The sequence below is a fragment of the Hyperolius riggenbachi genome, chromosome 4 (genome assembly GCF_040937935.1).
Source record: "Hyperolius riggenbachi isolate aHypRig1 chromosome 4, aHypRig1.pri, whole genome shotgun sequence".
In the NCBI taxonomy this organism is placed as follows: domain Eukaryota; kingdom Metazoa; phylum Chordata; class Amphibia; order Anura; family Hyperoliidae; genus Hyperolius; species Hyperolius riggenbachi.
The window spans coordinates 201597139-201617521 of record NC_090649.1 but is presented as its reverse complement, the minus strand read 5'-3'; the positions used below and the strand labels follow the sequence as shown (position 1 = coordinate 201617521).

Genomic DNA, 20383 nt, shown 5'->3' with positions numbered 1-20383 from the left:
AAAATTAAACCTTTTTTTTTTTTTATGGTTTTTTGGTTTTTGGTTTTGCAACCAATATAGCTATTGTTTGACGTAATAGCTGGTGGCAGAGTGGCAGCAGAAGGTAAATCATCTGTGTACCCTGGCAGTGGGAAACACAGACAGACAGCAGCAGCAGGAGGAGGAATGGAGGAGTAGGCGAGCAGCTATTGTTTGACGTAATAGCTGGTGGCAGAGTGGCAGCAGAAGGTAAATCATCTGTGTACCCTGGCAGTGGGAAACACAGACAGACAGCAGCAGCAGCAGCAGCAGGAGGAGGTATGGAGGAGCAGTGTGAGTGTGGCAGCAGGTAGGCAGCGTGACATAATAGCCCTGGTACCTAGCGGTGATACCAGGGCTGTAAATAAACACAACAGGAGGTCCCAGACAGCGGTCGTGCAGCCCACATTGTGTCCAATACACAACTGGGACAACACAGTTTTCAACCCGGGCACCTCAGAAAAATTAAACCTTTTTTTTTTTTTTTATGGTTTTTTGGTTTTTGGTTTTGCAACCAATATAGCTATTGTTTGACGTAATAGCTGGTGGCAGAGTGGCAGCAGAAGGTAAATCATCTGTGTACCCTGGCAGTGGGAAACACCGACAGACAGCCAGCAGCAGGAGGAGGAATGGAGGAGTAGGCGAGCAGCTATTGTTTGACGTAATAGCTGGTGGCAGAGTGGCAGCAGAAGGTAAATCATCTGTGTACCCTGGCAGTGGGAAACACAGACAGACAGCAGCAGCAGCAGCAGCAGGAGGAGGTATGGAGGAGCAGTGTGAGTGTGGCAGCAGGTAGGCAGCGTGACATAATAGCCCTGGTACCTAGCGGTGATACCAGGGCTGTAAATAAACACAACAGGAGGTCCCAGACAGCGGTCGTGCAGCCCACATTGTGTCCAATACACAACTGGGACAACACAGTTTTCAACCCGGGCACCTCAGAAAAATTAAACCTTTTTTTTTTTTTTTATGGTTTTTTGGTTTTTGGTTTTGCAACCAATATAGCTATTGTTTGACGTAATAGCTGGTGGCAGAGTGGCAGCAGAAGGTAAATCATCTGTGTACCCTGGCAGTGGGAAACACAGACAGACAGCAGCAGCAGGAGGAGGAATGGAGGAGTAGGCGAGCAGCTATTGTTTGACGTAATAGCTGGTGGCAGAGTGGCAGCAGAAGGTAAATCATCTGTGTACCCTGGCAGTGGGAAACACAGACAGACAGCAGAAGGGCAGTACACAGCAGCCCACTGTAGGTGTAAAATGTGTGGCTGCAGGCGACGTAATAGTCAAAGTGAACCAGGCTGGCTTAGTGAGCAGGAGCCAGGAGGTGGTAAAGGGTGGTAAGGCACATTAACGATGGTTCCGGCAGCCAGTTCATGTCCCCCTCTCGCCGACAACAGGGGCCAGGAACTCGCCTTCCACCCACGCCTGGTTCATCTTGAGAAACGTCAGTCTGTCCACAGACTTGTGAGACAGACGTGAGCGTTTCTCGGTGACCACGCCACCAGCTGCACTGAAGCAGCGCTCGGACAGCACGCTGGAAGGGGGGCAGGACAGCACTTCCAGGGCGTACTGCGCCAGCTCGCTCCAGATCTCCATGCGCTTGACCCAATACTCCATGGGATCAACAGGGGCATCGCTGTCAAGCCCGCTGTACGACCCCATGTAGTCAGCCACCATGCGGGTCAGGCGCTGGCTGTGACCGGAGGAGGATGCTGCTGCATGCATCTCCTCTCTAGTCACTGCTGCCGGAGCCTCTACAGTCCTGTAGAGCTCGTGGCTGAGAGACAGCAGGTCTGTGGGGCGCTTGCTGCTGCTGGATGCAGGCACCTGCTGCTGCCTCTGTGCTGGCTGCTGGACAGTGGGGGTGGAAGGCTGGGGGAAGGCTTCCTCCAAGCGCTCAACAAGGGCCTGCTGCAAGCTCCTTATTTGTTGCGCTGGGTCTCCTCCTGCAGGCGGCAGGAACTGGCTCAACTTCCCCTTGAGGCGTGGGTCCAACATCATGCTGATCCAGATGTCCTCCCTCTGCTTCATCTGGATCACCCTGGGGTCCCTGCGCAGGCACGTCAGCATGTGCGCTGCCATTGGGAAGAGGCGGGCCACGTCTGCTGGCACATCGACGTCAGTGCTGTCCTCATCCTCCTCCTCTGCCGCCTCATCCTCTCTCCACCCCCGCACCAACTCAGCTGCGCTGTGCTGATCCCCCTCATCAGCAGCCAGGTCAGGGACCTCCACCAAGTCCTCCTCCTCCTCCCCCTCAGAGGTGGACTGCGCAGCTGGTTGCCGCTCCTGCTGGTCCAAGGCTGCCGCTCCCTGTTCCAGCAAAGCATCGAGGGCCCTGTTCAGCAGAGAAACCAGGGGCACCCACTCGCAGACCATAGCATGGTCCCTGCTCACCATGTTTGTGGCCTGCAGGAAGGGAGCCAGCACTAAGCACACCTGCTGCATGTGCCTCCAGTCATCATCGGGGACGATGGACGGGAAGTTGCTGGTCTTGTCCCTTCTCTGAGCTGCGGAAACAGTGGCCAGGGCAAGGTACTGTTTGACAGCGCGCCTCTGTTCAACCAGACGCTCCAACATCGCCAGGGTGGAGTTCCAGCGAGTCGGAACGTCAAGGATCAGCCGATGGCGTGGCAGATCCAGCTCCTTTTGCACGTCTTCCAGGCTCGCACAGGCTGCAGCCGAGCGCCGGAAGTGACGCACAACATTCCTTGCCGTTTCCAGCAGTTCGCCCATCCCCTGGTAGGTGCGCAGGAACTTCTGCACCACCAGGTTCAGCACGTGGGCAAGACAGGGGATGTGGGTCAGGTTTCCCCTGTCTATTGCGGCAACCAGATTGGCCCCATTGTCGGCCACCACCTCTCCGACTCTGAGGCCTCTGGGGATCAGCCAAATCCTCTCCTGCTCCTGGAGTTTGGCCAACACATGGGTTGCCGTCAGCTTGGTCTTCCCAAGGCTGACCAAGTGCAGCAGCGCTTAGCAGTGGCGGGCCTTCACGCTGCTGCTGAGGCGGGGGGTTTGGCCAGGTGTGCCGGAGGATGGCAGAGGATCGGAGGAACCTGCTGCAGTTCCCCTGACCCTGCGGGGTGGCACCACCCACTGTGTTGCTGCTGCTGCTGTGCCCGCTGCTGCTCTCCCATCCTCACCCCCTTCCACCAAGCTGACCCAGTGGACAGTGAAGGACAGGTAGCGGCCTGTCCCGAAGCGGCTGCTCCAGGAGTCCATGGTGACGTGGACCCTTTCACCAACCGCGTGCTCCAGCCCTCGCTCCACATTGGCCATCACAAAGCGGTGCAGTGCAGGAATGGCCTTGCGGGCAAAGAAGTGTCTGCTGGGGAGCTGCCAGTCTGGGGCTGCGCAAGCAAGCAGCGCACGAATGTCGCTCCCCTCCTGCACGAGCGTGTACGGCAGGAGTTGGGAGCACATGGCCCGTGCCCGCACGCGACGGCTGCTGGGAGGCAGAGCCCTAACCACCCCCTGGAAGGACTCGCTCAAAAGGCTCTGGCGTGGCCTTTTGCTGACACGGGAATCAGCAGACACAGCAGAGGAGGCCACTGAGGACTGGCTGCCAGAACAGGCCTCAGTGTCGGCGGCAGGAGTTGCAGAGGGGGGAGGAGCAGTGCGTTTCCGCACTCCTGCTGGTGCTGCTGGAGGAGCAGGAGGGCGGGTGGCTGCTGTTGCTGCTGCTGCTGCTGAAGGCTGTGCAGTGATGGGTGTGGTGCCACTGCCAGCACCAGATGCCTTCAGCCTCTGGAACTCCTCATGCTGGTGGAAATGTTTAGCCGCAAGGTGGTTGATGAGCGAGCTGGTGCAGAACTTTAAGGGGTCTGCACCTCTGCTCAACTTCCGCTGACAGTGGTTGCAAGTGGCGTACTTGCTGTACACAGTGGGCATGGTGAAATATCGCCAGATTGGTGACTTAAACATCCCCCTACGGCATGGAAGCGCTGCTGCCTGTCTCCCTGTGGTGGTTGGGGGGGGGGCTTGGGGGGCTTGGGTGCGGCTGGTGGTGGTACTGGCAGATGCTGCTGCTGCTGCTGCTGAGCCTGAGACACCAGCAGGCTGTGGGACCTGCCTACTGCTGCTGCCAATGCTTGCAATGATGCGCCTCCTTGCAAGGCCCACAAGAGCATCCTCCTCCTCCTCCTCAGAGCTGCTGAGGACGACATCCCCTGGAGGTGGTGGCACCCAGTCTCTGTCTGTCACTGGGTCATCATCATCCTCCCCCTCCTGAAACATGTCCTGCTGGGATGAGGACCCCCCAAACTCCTCTCCTGATGCATGGATGGGCTGCTTGACTGTCGCCACAGTCTTGCTGTCCAATCCCTCATCCCCCAAAGTGCCCATCAGCATCTCCTCCTCAAGATCGCCAACAACAGCAGACAATTTACTCATGATGCCTGGGGTCAAAAGACTGCTGAATGAAAGGTCGGCGAGTGACGGTGAACTGGCCTCCTCCCCAGACCCTGCTGGGCGGCTGCTGCGAACAGGGGTGGTGGTGGTGGTGAGGGTGGAGGCCTCGGATGCAGAGCTGATGGCGGGCTGCTCATCCTCCGTCATGAGTTGCACCACAGTGTCTGCATCCTTTTCCTCAATGGGACGTTTCCGACCCGGCTGGAGGAAAATGGGAGCAGGTGCTACACGCTGCTGCTGCTGTGTCTCTGCAGCGTGAGTTGCAGATGCTCCTGCTGGGCGGCGCCCAAGGCGTCCACGGCCAGTGGCTATGGGAGGAATGTTAGCCACTGACGCTGCTGCTGCTGCTGCGGAACTGTGCATGGTGGCGCGCCCGCGGCCGCGGCTTGCCACAATGCTGCTCCCTCTCCTCCTGATTCCCTTGCTGCCCTTCCCCTTGCCCAAACCGCGCTGGCTGCCACTTCCAGACATCTTAAATGTTTTGGGCGTATAGACAAAAGTTTTGTAAAAGGGCGGGTGAAAAGTGGGGTACTTTAATGGAGTGGGTTGGTTGGTGAGGTGACTGAGTGAGTGTCCCCTAGTACAGTAAGTAAGTAGTAACAGTCAGGAAGTACAACTAGCAGTTACAATAATCAGTAGTAATCACAAGTAAATTTAGTGTGTGTACACTCAGACAGTGAGTGCACGCACGCAGGAGCTAGTAGCCTATGAACACAGTGACTGAGTGTCCTAGACTCCTAGTACAGTAAGAGTAAGTAGTAACAGTAAGTAGAACTAACTAATTACAATAATCAATCAGCGATCAGAAGGAAATGGAGTGTGGGTGTGTGTACACTCAGACAGTGAGTGCACGCACGCAGGAGCTAGTAGCCTATGAACACAGTGACTGAGTGTCCTAGACTCCTAGTACAGTAAGAGTAAGTAGTAACAGTAAGTAGAACTAACTAATTACAATAATCAATCAGCGATCAGAAGGAAATGGAGTGTGGGTGTGTGTACACTCAGACAGTGAGTGCACGCACGCAGGAGCTAGTAGCCTATGAACACAGTGACTGAGTGTCCTAGACTCCTAGTACAGTAAGAGTAAGTAGTAACAGTAAGTACAACTAACTAATTACGATAATCAATCAGCGATCAGAAGGAAATGGAGTGTGGGTGTGTGTACACTCAGACAGTGAGTGCACGCACGCAGGAGCTAGTAGCCTATGAACACAGTGACTGAGTGTCCTAGACTCCTAGTACAGTAAGAGTAAGTAGTAACAGTAAGTACAACTAACTAATTACGATAATCAATCAGCGATCAGAAGGAAATGGAGTGTGGGTGTGTGTACACTCAGACAGTGAGTGCACGCACGCAGGAGCTAGTAGCCTATGAACACAGTGACTGAGTGTCCTAGACTCCTAGTACAGTAAGAGTAAGTAGTAACAGTAAGTAGAACTAACTAATTACAATAATCAATCAGCGATCAGAAGGAAATGGAGTGTGGGTGTGTGTACACTCAGACAGTGAGTGCACGCACGCAGGAGCTAGTAGCCTATGAACACAGTGACTGAGTGTCCTAGACTCCTAGTACAGTAAGAGTAAGTAGTAACAGTAAGTAGAACTAACTAATTACAATAATCAATCAGCGATCAGAAGGAAATGGAGTGTGGGTGTGTGTACACTCAGACAGTGAGTGCACGCACGCAGGAGCTAGTAGCCTATGAACACAGTGACTGAGTGTCCTAGACTCCTAGTACAGTAAGAGTAAGTAGTAACAGTAAGTAGAACTAACTAATTACGATAATCAATCAGCGATCAGAAGGAAATGGAGTGTGGGTGTGTGTACACTCAGACAGTGAGTGCACGCACGCAGGAGCTAGTAGCCTATGAACACAGTGACTGAGTGTCCTAGACTCCTAGTACAGTAAGAGTAAGTAGTAACAGTAAGTAGAACTAACTAATTACAATAATCAATCAGCGATCAGAAGGAAATGGAGTGTGGGTGTGTGTACACTCAGACAGTGAGTGCACGCACGCAGGAGCTAGTAGCCTATGAACACAGTGACTGAGTGTCCTAGACTCCTAGTACAGTAAGAGTAAGTAGTAACAGTAAGTAGAACTAACTAATTACAATAATCAATCAGCGATCAGAAGGAAATGGAGTGTGGGTGTGTGTACACTCAGACAGTGAGTGCACGCACGCAGGAGCAAGTAGCCTATGAACACAGTGACTGAGTGTCCTAGACTCCTAGTACAGTAAGAGTAAGTAGTAACAGTAAGTAGAACTAACTAATTACGATAATCAATCAGCGATCAGAAGGAAATGGAGTGTGGGTGTGTGTACACTCAGACAGTGAGTGCACGCACGCAGGAGCTAGTAGCCTATGAACACAGTGACTGAGTGTCCTAGACTCCTAGTACAGTAAGAGTAAGTAGTAACAGTAAGTAGAACTAACTAATTACAATAATCAATCAGCGATCAGAAGGAAATGGAGTGTGGGTGGTGTGTGTACACTCAGACAGTGAGTGACCGCACGCAGGAGCTAGTAGCCTATGAACACACAGTGACTGAGTGTCCTAGACTCCTAGTACAGTAAGAGTAAGTAGTAACAGTAAGTAGAACTAACTAATTACAATAATCAATCAGCGATCAGAAGGAAATGGAGTGTGGGTGGTGTGTGTACACTCAGACAGTGAGTGACCGCACGCAGGAGCTAGTAGCCTATGAACACAGTGACTGAGTGTCCTAGACTCCTAGTACAGTAAGAGTAAGTAGTAACAGTAAGTAGAACTAACTAATTACAATAATCAATCAGCGATCAGAAGGAAATGGAGTGTGGGTGGTGTGTGTACACTCAGACAGTGAGTGACCGCACGCAGGAGCTAGTAGCCTATGAACACAGTGACTGAGTGTCCTAGACTCCTAGTACAGTAAGAGTAAGTAGTAACAGTAAGTAGAACTAACTAATTACAATAATCAATCAGCGATCAGAAGGAAATGGAGTGTGGGTGGTGTGTGTACACTCAGACAGTGAGTGACCGCACGCAGGAGCTAGTAGCCTATGAACACAGTGACTGTCTGACTGAGTGTCCTAGACTCCTAGTACAGTAAGAGTAAGTAGTAACAGTAAGTACAACTAACTAACAATAATCTATCAGTAATCAGAAGGAAATAGAGTGTGTGTACACACAGACAGTGAGTGAGTGCACACACGCAGGAGCTAGCTAGTAGCCTATAAACAGTGACAGTCAGTGAGTGTCCTACTCCTAGTACAGTATAACTACAATACTATTAGTAAAGGACAGCAGAAATACTGGTATAGATGAGAGAAATAAACAGAGGACAGCTGCCCACAGAGGCAAGGCCCCCCTGAGGCCTAAACCTGTAAGCTTGCAGCAGCTGCCTGTCTCTAATGTAACACACAAGCTACTAACTAAAATACAATGTCTATCTAACTAACAACAATATAGGTGTATATGGCAGGTGTAGGTGAGCAAAAACGCTAGGTAAATGATCACAATAGAGCACTTGCTAAGCCAAAGCACAAAGGAGCAACTCTCTCTCTGTACAAGTCTCAGGCAAGCATGGAGAAACGGAACATGGCGGCCGCTATTTATAGGGTAGGGGCTGGCCAGGGTCCCCCTCTGTGATTGGCTGCCGTCAGAGGGCCTGGGAGCCCTCTGATTGGCTCTAAGGACATCAATCTGGGCTATGACGCTATTCGAGCTCGGTACCGAGCTCGAATAGCGCCGTTTGCTCGAATAGCTCGAATAGTGAATGGGCTATTCGAGTGTACTCGGATAGCCCATTCGAATAGCTACAGCTATTCGGAGCTCGAATACCGAGCTTGGATAGCTGAAAAAGAGCTCGAATATTCGAGCTACTCGAATATTCGAGCTCTGCTGAGCACCACTGGCTGGGAATGGGGGCAGAAGGTGTTAGAGTAGTGCATTGTAGCATAGCTGGTGGGCATCAGGAGTTAGCTTAGTGCGTTATTGATGGGAATCAGAGGTTAGCATTGTGCAGTGGAGTTTAATTGGTGGGGCATCAAGATTCAAGTTAGCATAGTGTAGAGTATTGGTGGATCATCAGGTGTTAGCAGATTGTAGTGGGGGCAATGTGAATTTAGTGCTAAAGCTTGATTTGAAGAAAATTGTGAAAAAATCGAAATCGCAATTTTTGAGAGAAAAATCGCAATTTCAATTTCTTCCTGAAATCGTGCAGCCCTACGTACTACATATACAATTCATTGTATCATACTTTTTTTGTTTGTTCTCGCTTCAGTGTCAATTTAATAATGATTAAAGTAAACCTGAACTCAGAACTTCCTCTCTGCTCTATATGATAAGCAACAGCATAATAACCTTTAAATAAGAACATTTATTTGTTACAGCTTATACAAATCCTGCAATAAATCTGCAGTGTGTCTACTTCCTGCTTTGATGTAATCTGTCTCTTGTCTGCGGATACCTTTAAGTTTATCCTTGATTGTCTCTGACAGAAATCGAGTCAATTGTGGAACCTCTTCAGGAACATACTGTTTGCTTTTCAGTTCTTCCTTCAAGACAGATCTAATACAATCCTTTACTGCTGCAGTTCTAAATCTGAAAAGAGAGTAACTTGTCAGAACTGTGTTCACAATTACATCTACATTTACTAATTTGAGAAGTGCAAATCTGGTTGTTATGCCAAGTCCTTTATTTGGAACAAGTCTGCAGATCAGGTGTTCTTACAATCCTAAACAGCAAGTTTATTCCAAGACCATGAAGTACCATTACTTTATTAAAGACAACCTGCTGCCTTTTCCCAGGAAGTTGTCAGCAGGAATTAAGTTACCAGTAAAACACCCACCAGTTTAGAGAGCACACACCTCTAAATGTATTGCTCACCATTTAAAACAAATGGTGAGCAAAATGCCAACTATATAGTCAGCTCAGCCTTTATCAACCTTTTTACCCTGGAGGAACCCTGCAAATAACTTTTGGATCTCAAGGAACTCCTGAAAACAATTTTTTGATCTTGAAGAACCCCTGCATTTATGTTGCAGATGGCATGGTCTTGTGGCTGTTTATTTCACTACACTCCTTATACTGTCTCCTTATCCTAGTGCTTTTTATTAATGTGCTCATTGTTATTCTGACCCCCAATTTAGTGCTTATTTTTACAGTACCCCTTGGTATAATGTGCTCTATTATACTTCCCCCACCATGGGGGAAAATGCCAAGGAACCTCTGCAGAGTATTCAAGGAACCCTGGTTAAGAAAGTCTGGTCTGGCTGGTTTGTGAAAATGTTTTAGGCTTTTCCATGGGCAGCTGTGTTTGCCGGGCAGTTCAGTCTCCTGGCTGCCGACCACAAGCGCCATTCGAATGTGCTCAGATGCAACTGCATGGGGGAAGTTGCCTGTCCACCGACTGTGCAGAGCGCCAGCAAGCAGGAGGCTGGTGGTCGGGAGCAGCGGACAGGCCATGATTTCCCTGCATTCAGCTTCCCGTGCAAAAAGAGATAAGAGGATGATAAGAGAAGCGATAATAAGAATGGAACCTAGTTCCATCAGTTTTCTAGATATTGTTGATATTAGTTATTCTACATTAGTATAGTGCCAACAAATTTTCTGTAGTGCTTTATGGAGTACAATTACCATATATACTAAACTATATGTACTATAACCAATGGTCGCCATAGCAACCAATAATCGCCATGTCAATGGTCGCCATAGCAACTAGTAATCGCCATGGCAACGGTCGTCATAACAACAAACAATTGGCATGGCAAGTCGCTATAGAAACCAATAATCGCCATGGCAACGGTCGCCATAGCAACCAATAATCACTATAGCAACCAATAATCTCCATAGCAACCCATAATTGCCATGGCAATGGTCGCCATAGCAACCAACAATCACCATGGCAACGGTCACCATAGCAACCAATCATGGCAACGGTCGCCATAGCAGCCAATGGTCGCCATACACTGCCATATTACACTGCTCCCCTTCAACTACTCTGCAAGGTGGAGGGGGAGAAGAAGGGGCCCCCACGTCACCACATGGCTGTGAAGGTTACATGGCCTATTTACGTCAGTGCTGACAATGCTCACAATGACTATCTCACCATAGCAACCAATACTCACCATGCCTACGGTCGCCATAGCAACCAATGGTCGTCATGGCAACGGTTGCCATAGCAACCAATAATTGCCATGGCAACAATCGCCGTAGCAACCAACGACCGCCATAGCAACCAATAACCGCCATGGCAACGGTCGCCATAGCAACCAATAATCGCCATGGCAACGATCTCCATAGCAACCAATGGTCACCATGGCAAAGGTCACCATAGCAACCAATAATCGCCATGGCAACGCCATAGCAACCAATAATCGCCATGGCAACGATCTCCATAGCAACCAATGGTCACCATGGCAAAGGTCACCATAGCAACCAATAATCGTCATGGCAACGCCATAGCAACCAATAATCACCATGGCAACGGTCGCCATAGCAACCAAACTGCCATATTACACTGCTCCCTTTCAACTACTGCAAGGTGGAGGGGGAGAAGGAGGGGCCCCCGCTTCACCACATGGCTGTGAAGGTCAGTGCTGAAAATGATTATCTCGCCATAGCAACCAATGGTTGTCGTCATGTCAACAGTTGCCATAGCAACCAATGGTCACCATAGCAACCAATAATCGCAATGTCAATGGCCGCCATAGCAACCAATGGCCGTCATGGCAACGGTCGCCATAGCAACCAACAGTCGCCATAGCAACTAATAATCACCATGGCAACGGCCACCATAGCAACCAATGGTCACCACGGCAACGGTTGCCATAGCAACCAATGGCCACTATAGAAACCAATAATCGCCATGGCAACGATCACCGTAGCAATCAATGGTCGCCAAGGCAATGGTCGCCATGGCAACCAATAATTTGCCATGGCAACCAATAATTTGCCATGGCAACCAATGATCGCCATGGCAACAGTCACCATAGCAACCAATAATCTCCTTGGCAACCAATAATCGCCCTGGCAACCAATAATCACCATGGCAATGGTTGCCATAGCAACCAATAAATCGCCATAGCAACCAATAAATTGCTATGGCAACAGTTGCCATAGCAACCAATGGTTGCCATAGCAACCAATAATTGTCATGGCAATGACCGCCGTAGCAACCAATGGTCACCATGCCAACGGTCATGGCAACGGTCGCTATAGCAACCAATAGTTGCTATGGCAACGTTCGTGATAGCAACCCATTGCCATGGCAACGGTCGCCGTAGCAATCAATGGTCGCCAAGGCAATGGTCGCCATAGTAAACAATCACCATGGCAACGGTCGCCATGGCAACCAATAATCGCCATGGGAACGATCGCCGTAGCAACCAATAATCACCATGGCAACGGTCGCCAGAGCAACCAATGGTTGCCATGGCAACAGTCGCCATAGCAACCAATAATCGCCATAGCAACCAATAATCGCGATGGCAACGATCGCCGTAGCAATCAATGGTCGCCAAGGCAATGGTCGCCATAGTAAACAATAATCACCATGGCAACGGTCGCCATGGCAACCAATAATCGCCATGGCAACGATCGCCGTAGCAATCAATGGTCGCCAAGGTAACAGTTGCCATAGCAACCAATAACCGCCATGGCAACCAATAATCGCCATGACAACGGTCACCATGGCAACCAATAATCACCATGGCAACGGTCACCATTGAAACCAATAATCACCATGGCAATGGTCGCCAGAGCAACCAATGATTGCCATGGCAACAGTCGCCATAGCAACCAATAATCGCCATAGCAACCAAACTGCCATATTACACTGCTCCCTTTCAACTACTGCAAGGTGGAGGGGGAGAAGGAGGGGCCCCCGCTTCACCACATGGCTGTGAAGGTCAGTGCTGAAAATGATTATCTCGCCATAGCAACCAATGGTTGTTGTCATGTCAACAGTTGCCATAGCAACCAATGGTCACCATAGCAACCAATAATCGCAATGTCAATGGCCGCCATAGCAACCAATGGCCGTCATGGCAACGGTCGCCATAGCAACCAACAGTCACCATAGCAACTAATAATCACCATGGCAACGGCCACCATAGCAACCAATGGTCACCACGGCAACGGTTGCCATAGCAACCAATGGCCACCATAGAAACCAATAATCGCCATGGCAACGATCACCGTAGCAATCAATGGTCGCCAAGGCAATGGTCGCCATGGCAACCAATAATTTGCCATGGCAACCAATGATCGCCATGGCAACAGTCACCATAGCAACCAATAATCTCCTTGGCAACCAATAATCGTCCTGGCAACCAATAATCACCATGGCAATGGTTGCCATAGCAACCAATAAATCGCCATAGCAACCAATAAATTGCTATGGCAACAGTTGCCATAGCAACCAATGGTTGCCATAGCAACCAATAATTGTCATGGCAATGACCGCCGTAGCAACCAATGGTCACCATGCCAACGGTCATGGCAACGGTCGCTATAGCAACCAATAGTTGCTATGGCAACGTTCGTGATAGCAACCCATTGCCATGGCAACGGTCGCCGTAGCAATCAATGGTCGCCAAGGCAATGGTCGCCATAGTAAACAATCACCATGGCAGCGGTCGCCATGGCAACCAATAATCGCCATGGGAACGATCGCCGTAGCAACCAATAATCACCATGGCAACGGTCGCCACAGCAACCAACGGTTGCCATGGCAACGGTCACCACAGCAACCAATAATTACCATGGCATTGGTCGCCATAGCAAGCAATAATCACCACAACAATGGTCGCCATAGCAACCAATGTTTGACAGTCGCCATGGCAACGGTCCCCATGTACCGTATAAGCGGAGGTACCCGCTTTTCCCTCAGAAACCAGGAAAAAAAGATTGACTCAGTACAAGTCAGCCTCCCTCCCCATAGCCAGATGTGCCCCAGGATTATACAGCTGTGTCTCAAAAAGCCACTAGATGGCATCAGATAGGAGACACATAGCAATTGCCACACAGGAGGAATCCCTGATCATTGCAACGCTGACACATTGCTTGTACGCTGCGCCCCACAAGCCAGGGGACACAGGTAGTCCTGAGCAGCGCACTCTGCACACCATATTGCAGGGGATCGGGGACACGGACACAGCAGGGCACAAGCAGGTAAGAGCAGGATCACTAGTGCACAATTATACGCGAGTATATACAGTAATAATAGCTAAAGCTGACTATAGACTGGTAAGTCAATAATTAGAAATTATCATTTGAATTATCATTTAGAAGCCAGAGCAATAAGAGGAACGTTTGGATGCTAGTCAAGTTTAGAAGACAAGGGGCTTGATTCACTAACTGGTGCTAACCTAGTTAGGACACCTAAGGAGTTTGGGCGTGCTAACTAGGGTGCTAACCAGTTAGCACGCCCAGATATCGCGCGGTGTGCGGTGCACTGAAAAGATTGTGCGGTGCGACATTAACGTTGCACCCTTCGCGTAATAAGTGACCCCCAGTGCCCTGCAAACGTCGCGACCATAACGCCGCATAGCGCGACATTATCGTTGCACCCTATGCGCCGTTATGGTCGCACTAGGTGCGACGTTTGCAGGGCAACGGGGGTCACTTATCACGTGAAGGGCGCGATCTTTTCGCCGCACCGCACACAAATGTTTGGCGCGATAAAGGGCTTTTCACAAGCGTGCTAACACTTAGCACTGCTTTGTGAATCAAGCCCTTAGCAGGAAACCTGTTAGGGAACAGGTCTTCAATCACAGCACCCTCTACAGCACAAAGCATTGTGATTGGCCATTGGCCAAATAGTGTGGGCATAGTTTACTATAACCCAGTGTTTCCCAACCGCTGTTCCGCGGCACACTAGTGTGCCGCGGAACGTTGCCTGGTGTGCCGTGGTCTTATCCCCCCTCCCGCCCGTCCCTGCGGCCGCCGCTGTTATTACCTTAGCAGCGGCCGCTCTCCCCTCTCCAGACCATGTATATGCTAGCAGCGTATCTCCGGCTGCTCTGTGTGATGCACTGATGCGGAAGGAGGCAGGGCTCGGTTACCATAGTAACGGCGATACATATCGCCGTTACAGGAAGCCGCTGCCCTCCTTTCTTCCGCATCAGTGCATCACACAGAGCAGCCGGAGATACGCTGCTTGAATATACACGCGCCGGAGAGGGGAGAGCGGCCGCTGTTAACAAGGTAATAACAGCGGCGGCCGCGGGGACGGGCGGGAGGGCACTCAACTGGCTATACTGGGGCACTATTCTGGGGTACTATACTGGCTATCCTGGGGCACTAAACTGGCTATACTGGGGCACTATTCTAGCTATACTGGGGCACTATTCTGGCTATACTGGGGCACTATACTGGGGCACTAAACTGGCTATACTGGGGCACTATTCTGGGGCACTATACTAGCTATACTGGGGCACAATACTGGCTATACTGGGGGGGCTATACTGGGGTACTATACTGGCTATACTGGGGCACTATACTGGCTATACTGGGGCACTATACTGGGGCACTAAACTGGCTATACTGGGGCACTATTCTGGGGCACTATACTAGCTATACTGGGGCACAATACTGGCTATACTGGGGTACTATACTGGCTATACTGGGGCACTATACTGGCTATACTGGGGCACTATACTAGCTATACTGGGGGGCTATACTGGGGCACTATACTGGCTATACTGGGGCACTAAACTGGCTATACTGGGGCACTATTCTGGGGCACTATACTAGCTATACTGGGGCACTATACTAGCTATACTGGGGCACAATACTGGCTATACTGGGGGGCTATACTGGGGCACTATACTGGCTATACTGGGGCACTATACTGGCTATACTGGGGCACTATACTAGCTATACTGGGGGGCTATACTGGGGCACTATACTGGCTATACTGGGGCACTATACTGGGGCACTAAACTGGCTATACTGGGGCACTATTCTGGGGCACTATACTAGCTATACTGGGGCACAATACTGGCTATACTGGGGGGCTATACTGGGGTACTATACTGGCTATACTGGGGCACTATACTGGCTATACTGGGGCACTATACTGAGGCAACTAAACTCCCTACACTGGGGCAACTATGCCAGCTATGCAGCCGCACCCCAGCCCCCCCCCCCCCCCCCCCCCATAGCGGCACTGTCCACTAGGTCGCGCAAACAACCGGGGGCCGCATCGCCCCCACCGCGCGCGCGCGCGCCGTTCCCCGGGGAAAAATTTGGTCAGACAGTGTTCCCCGGGCCGGAAAAGGTTGGGAAACACTGCTATAACCTATCTGAAACCTAGCAGCTTGAGAGGGTATTGTCCACCCAATCATGTTAGTGGGATTTCCCTATGACTAGACTAGCGCCAAAATTTGTTCAGGCAGGCAAAACACTTTGAAGCTACACAAACACTTTCAATGATTGTCACCAGGAAAGACTGTTGTACAGACACACAGCTCAGCAGCCTGTTCTGATCTATGGAGAGAGGAGGAGATGATGAACAAGTGTGCTCCATTGCAGGGACTGCAGTGTAATGTTCATGATGTAAAATGACTTTACTGACTTTGTACTACTCAATGCAGTGAGAATGATCAATTTAAAACAAATGTTTTAAAAAGTTTGGAGGGGGGGGAGGGGGGACTGGGTTTAAGGAAGCGCCGGCGGGGACGAGCGGCAATCGATCCGCGCACACGCGGGGACGTTTGGATGATCTGAGCATTACTCGGCTGCTTCAGGAGGAACTGTAGTGAAAATAACGTAGTGAATTAAAGTGCTTCGTTTTTTTTACAATACTCATTAATAAATAATTTAGTCAATGTTTGCCCATTGTAAAATCTTTCCTCCACCTTGCAGGTGATCTCTGTGTATAGAACTCTCAGTAAGGGCTGGTGCACACCGAGCGGCTTTTTCAGCGTTTCTGCAGCCGCTTGCGGCTGCGGATCCGCTTGGTCAATGTATCTCAATGGGGTGGTGCACACCAGAGCGGGAGGCATTTTGCAGAAACGAAAAATGCTGAGGTGAGGCATTTTTTGGATTTCGGATGCGTTTCTGCCTCAATGTTAAGTATAGGAAAAACAAAAACCGCTCTGAAAAACGCCTGTTCAGAGCGGTTTTGCCGGCGTTTTTGTTACAGAAGCTGTTCAGTAACAGCTTTACTGTAACAATATATGAAATCTACTATACTGAAAACCGCAGCAGCAATCCGCAAAACGCTAGCAAAAGGCCATAGAAAAATAAAAAAAAAGCGTTTCAAAATCTGCTAGCATTTTGCGGATCTGCTAGCGGTTTTTGGTGTGCACCGGCCCATAATGAACATTCCGCAGAGGGAGATATGGCTAGTTTGCCATTATTTCCCATAATGCAACGAGGTTACACAGGAAACTGTCAGGACCTAGGTGCTGACATCACACTGTGGGAGGGGTTTCGTTTCACCACAGTATCAGCCATACACCCCCCCCCCCCCCCCCCCGATGATCTATTCCCGATGATGGGAAAAGGGGGTATCAGCCACTGATTGGGATGAAGTTCAATCCTTGGTTAAAGTTCCTCTTTCAGCTGTTTAGTGCAGGGCCGCTAGAGACGGTCAATGAGATGTCAATAATTCTGGCTTGCCTGCAAATTTAATACAAACTGTATGAAATTTTGAATTGGGTCAATCCCTGACAATTTGGACAAGTTGAATAAAATTTGCATGCAAGTCGGAATTATGAGAATCTCATTGACCATCTGTTATGGCCACCATAGCGCTGCTTCGGGATGAAAGTAAACCTACACTTGAATCATATTTTTTTCTTGCAATTGATTAAAGTCTATCGGCTGCACAGTAAATTACATAGGCCCGTAATTTGCAATACGCTTTGAAGCGTTTTTAAAAATTGCATGGGAGTGCGCTTTTTCTTTGCATGCTTGAGGTTTTCCTAAGGAGCTGCAAATGTATGTGATATATTTTTTTTCTTCTGGTATCTTTTGTTGTAAAGGCAGATTAGCAAAAATAAAAACGCACACAGTCTCCCGATTTTATTTCCCCACCAACTGGTCTAGGTACCTTTTTTTTTTTTACCTTGAAATGTGGGAAGTAGGAGTACTATCTGGAGAAAAAGGAGAGCACACAAATTCCATGTATGAACTGTATTAGGGCTGGTGCACACCAGAGCGGTTCTGAAGCGTTTTTTTTAAAACGCTTGCAGGGGGAAAACTGCTTGGCTAATGAAAGTGAATGGGATGGTGCACACCAGAGAGGTTCGTTTTTTCCACAAACGCAAACTCGGGGGCTGCAGTATTTTTTAGATTTTTGAGGCGTTTCTGCCTCAATGTTAAAGTACAAGAAAGTGGAAAACTGCTCTGAAAAACTCTAGATCAGAGCGTTTTTTCAGACGTTTTTGTTACAGAAGCTGTTCAGTAACAGCTTTTACTGTAACAATATTTGTAATCTGCTACACAAAAATGCTCCAAAAAAACGCTAGGCATGTTTAAAAAAAAGCTCTTAGGGCCCATTCACACTTAGAAGTGCAAAACGCCAGCGATTTTTGCGGGAGTGATTTTTCCGTGATTTCACGCGGAAAAAAAAAATCACTGGACAGTGTAACGACTTCTCCGCGATCACGTTTAACGTTTCTATAGCACTGAAACACGATCGCCGGGAAACTGCCTGAAAATAATGCAAGCTACGCGTTTGCGTTTCACGATTTTCGGTGATTAGTGCAAATCGCTCAAGAATGGGCCCATAGGGTTTTATTACACTAGCGCTTTCAAAAGCACTAGCGTTTGAGCGTTTGCCAAAATCGCCTGCAAATTGGTCTAGTGTGAATGGGCCCTAAACATGCCTAGAATCGCTCTGAAATCTGATTCAAAAACCTCTAGCGCTTTGCAGATCTGCTAGAGGTTTTTGGTGTGCACTGGGTCTTAGTCACAGTTTGAACCTGGGAATCTGCTGCTAGGCAACAAATGATTTGTTTTGAGGAAGCACGTTCATGAATGCGCAAAATTTGTGAAAAATACGTTCTATACAACGCAATCATTTCACGTCCATAAAAATAAGTGAGAGATGATGGTTTAGGAACACTGGCCGTGTGATGAAGAATACACGCAGCTGCATTCATTATAAAATAACTAGCCGCCAGCGAAACACCAAACATAACGCTAGTTATTATCCGCACTCACTTGTGCTGGAAGTTCGGTCGAATGACATATGAACTGTCTCCACTTTCCCCCATTCTGCCGTCACCTCCAATTTATAGCGTCCAATTCTTCGGCGTCACCATAGCAACAGAACCCTTCAGCGCTCGCTTCCTGTCGCGCGTGATTACGTCCTTCCTCTGTGTTTTGTGTTGCCATTTTGTTGAAGTCACGTCAGTCTCTTCCCTGTGTTTCAGCTAGCGATTGTGCTGTGTGTGTGTGATTCATTTTTAGAGCAAACAACTGTGCATAATCTATTTGCTTCGCCCCAAATTACATAAGAGTGACTGTTGTGTGTTTGTTTACTATTTATATTACTTTATTGCTAGGCAGAATGGCTACATATCACGCTGGCTATGGTCATTCATGGTATCCTTATTAAAATACTAGCGAGTTGATTTATTTGGAACTTGAAAAAACAGTATGGGGTGGCAGTACAAGTGTACAGTGATGACACGTTTCCCACAATATAGCACTCTAATGCCTTATAATTTACAGTATTGGAATGTGGAGTACTGGAGTACCTAGCTGAAACCCTCAATACCTGGGAACACTGGCTTTTGGCTGGGGCAACTCCAGTTTTGGTCCTCCAGCGGATTCCATAAATATCCAAGCTCCCCCCTTTGCATGAACCAGCAAGCTAAGTTGCTGAGTGTTCATGATTACCTATCCCTTCTCCATTCAGTCCTTACCTGATCATAAGCAGCCATCAGGCTGGGATCAGGCTTGCTTAAAATGCAATTTGTGTGCATTTAAAAAACTGATTCACGGCTGCATAAAATCACATAGCACAGTGTGACCTGACAGTCAATTGTTGGTGATAGGCACTAAGGGCTCGTTCACACTGCAGGCGCTTTCAGCCTTTTTTCACCTGCGTGCGCTTTTTAAAAATGCCCCCCTGAACACTTGTGCAATAAATGTCTATGAGAAGGCTCATATCAGAGCGGGTCGTGCACTGGGCAGACAGCAAAGCAGTGCGCGGACAATTTTCGGGGCGATGCCACCTCAATCGAAGGTATAGGAGAAACGCAAAATGCTCACAAAATCGCTTTGTGCAGTGATTGCGTTTGCGTTTTTAAGAATAACCACAATGTATTTATTCATTTCCGGTTCAAAGAGTTCACTTCCTGACTGATGTCAGGAAGTGAAAAACCACAATCGCTCGGCAAAACTGCTGAAAAAAGCGTTTAAAAAAAACAGAGCACAGGTAATCGGTGGGAATAAAAAGAAAAAACCTGCCACAAAACCCGCCCAACGCGGACGACCACTCAAACGGAACGCAATGTGAACAAGCCCTTACTGTGCAAAATCGTCCGTGGTAAACCGTAAACCTCACCTGAAATTTCTCAGGAGTGAACCCCAAGCATACACAGGGAGAATATCCATACTCCATGCAAATGGTGTTTTGGCTGAGATTCAAATCTAGGACTAGTGCTTTCTAAATGCCGCTGGGTTTTTCTTTTCTGCTTTTTTTCATCTTTTGTATGCCACATAGTAGATTAGCTTGATTTATAGATCTCCATCTTTGCCCCTTACTGCATCAAAATATCACCATTTGTTGTGTCTGTTTCTGTGTAAATTGCTCTCATAAATCCATTGTGGACCTCTCGCTATAGACTTTAGGTGCGTTGGCCGCTAAGTCACAAAAAAAAAAAATACTGATTGGTTGAGTTTAAAACACAACTGAAAGGACAACTGAAGTAAGAGGTGTATGGAGGCTGCCATATTTATTTTGTTTTAAGCAATTCCCCTTTCCTGGCTGTCCTGCTGATCCTCT

At 48.8% G+C, this 20383-nt stretch overlaps 1 protein-coding gene across 1 annotated transcript in view; it reads right to left on the bottom strand.

The window, feature by feature from the left end:
• The window catches only part of DYNLT2B (dynein light chain Tctex-type 2B), a 37386-nt gene extending 18679 nt beyond the window's left edge, over positions 1-18707 (bottom strand). The window contains exons 1-2 of the mRNA XM_068279327.1: positions 18592-18707; positions 8882-9015 (exon numbers count right to left, since the gene is read on the bottom strand). Coding sequence (XP_068135428.1) covers positions 8882-9015; positions 18592-18644 — 187 coding nt within the window. The 5' untranslated portion in view covers positions 18645-18707. The remainder of the gene's footprint in view (positions 1-8881; positions 9016-18591) is intronic.
• Between the last annotated feature and the right edge of the window lie 1676 nt (positions 18708-20383).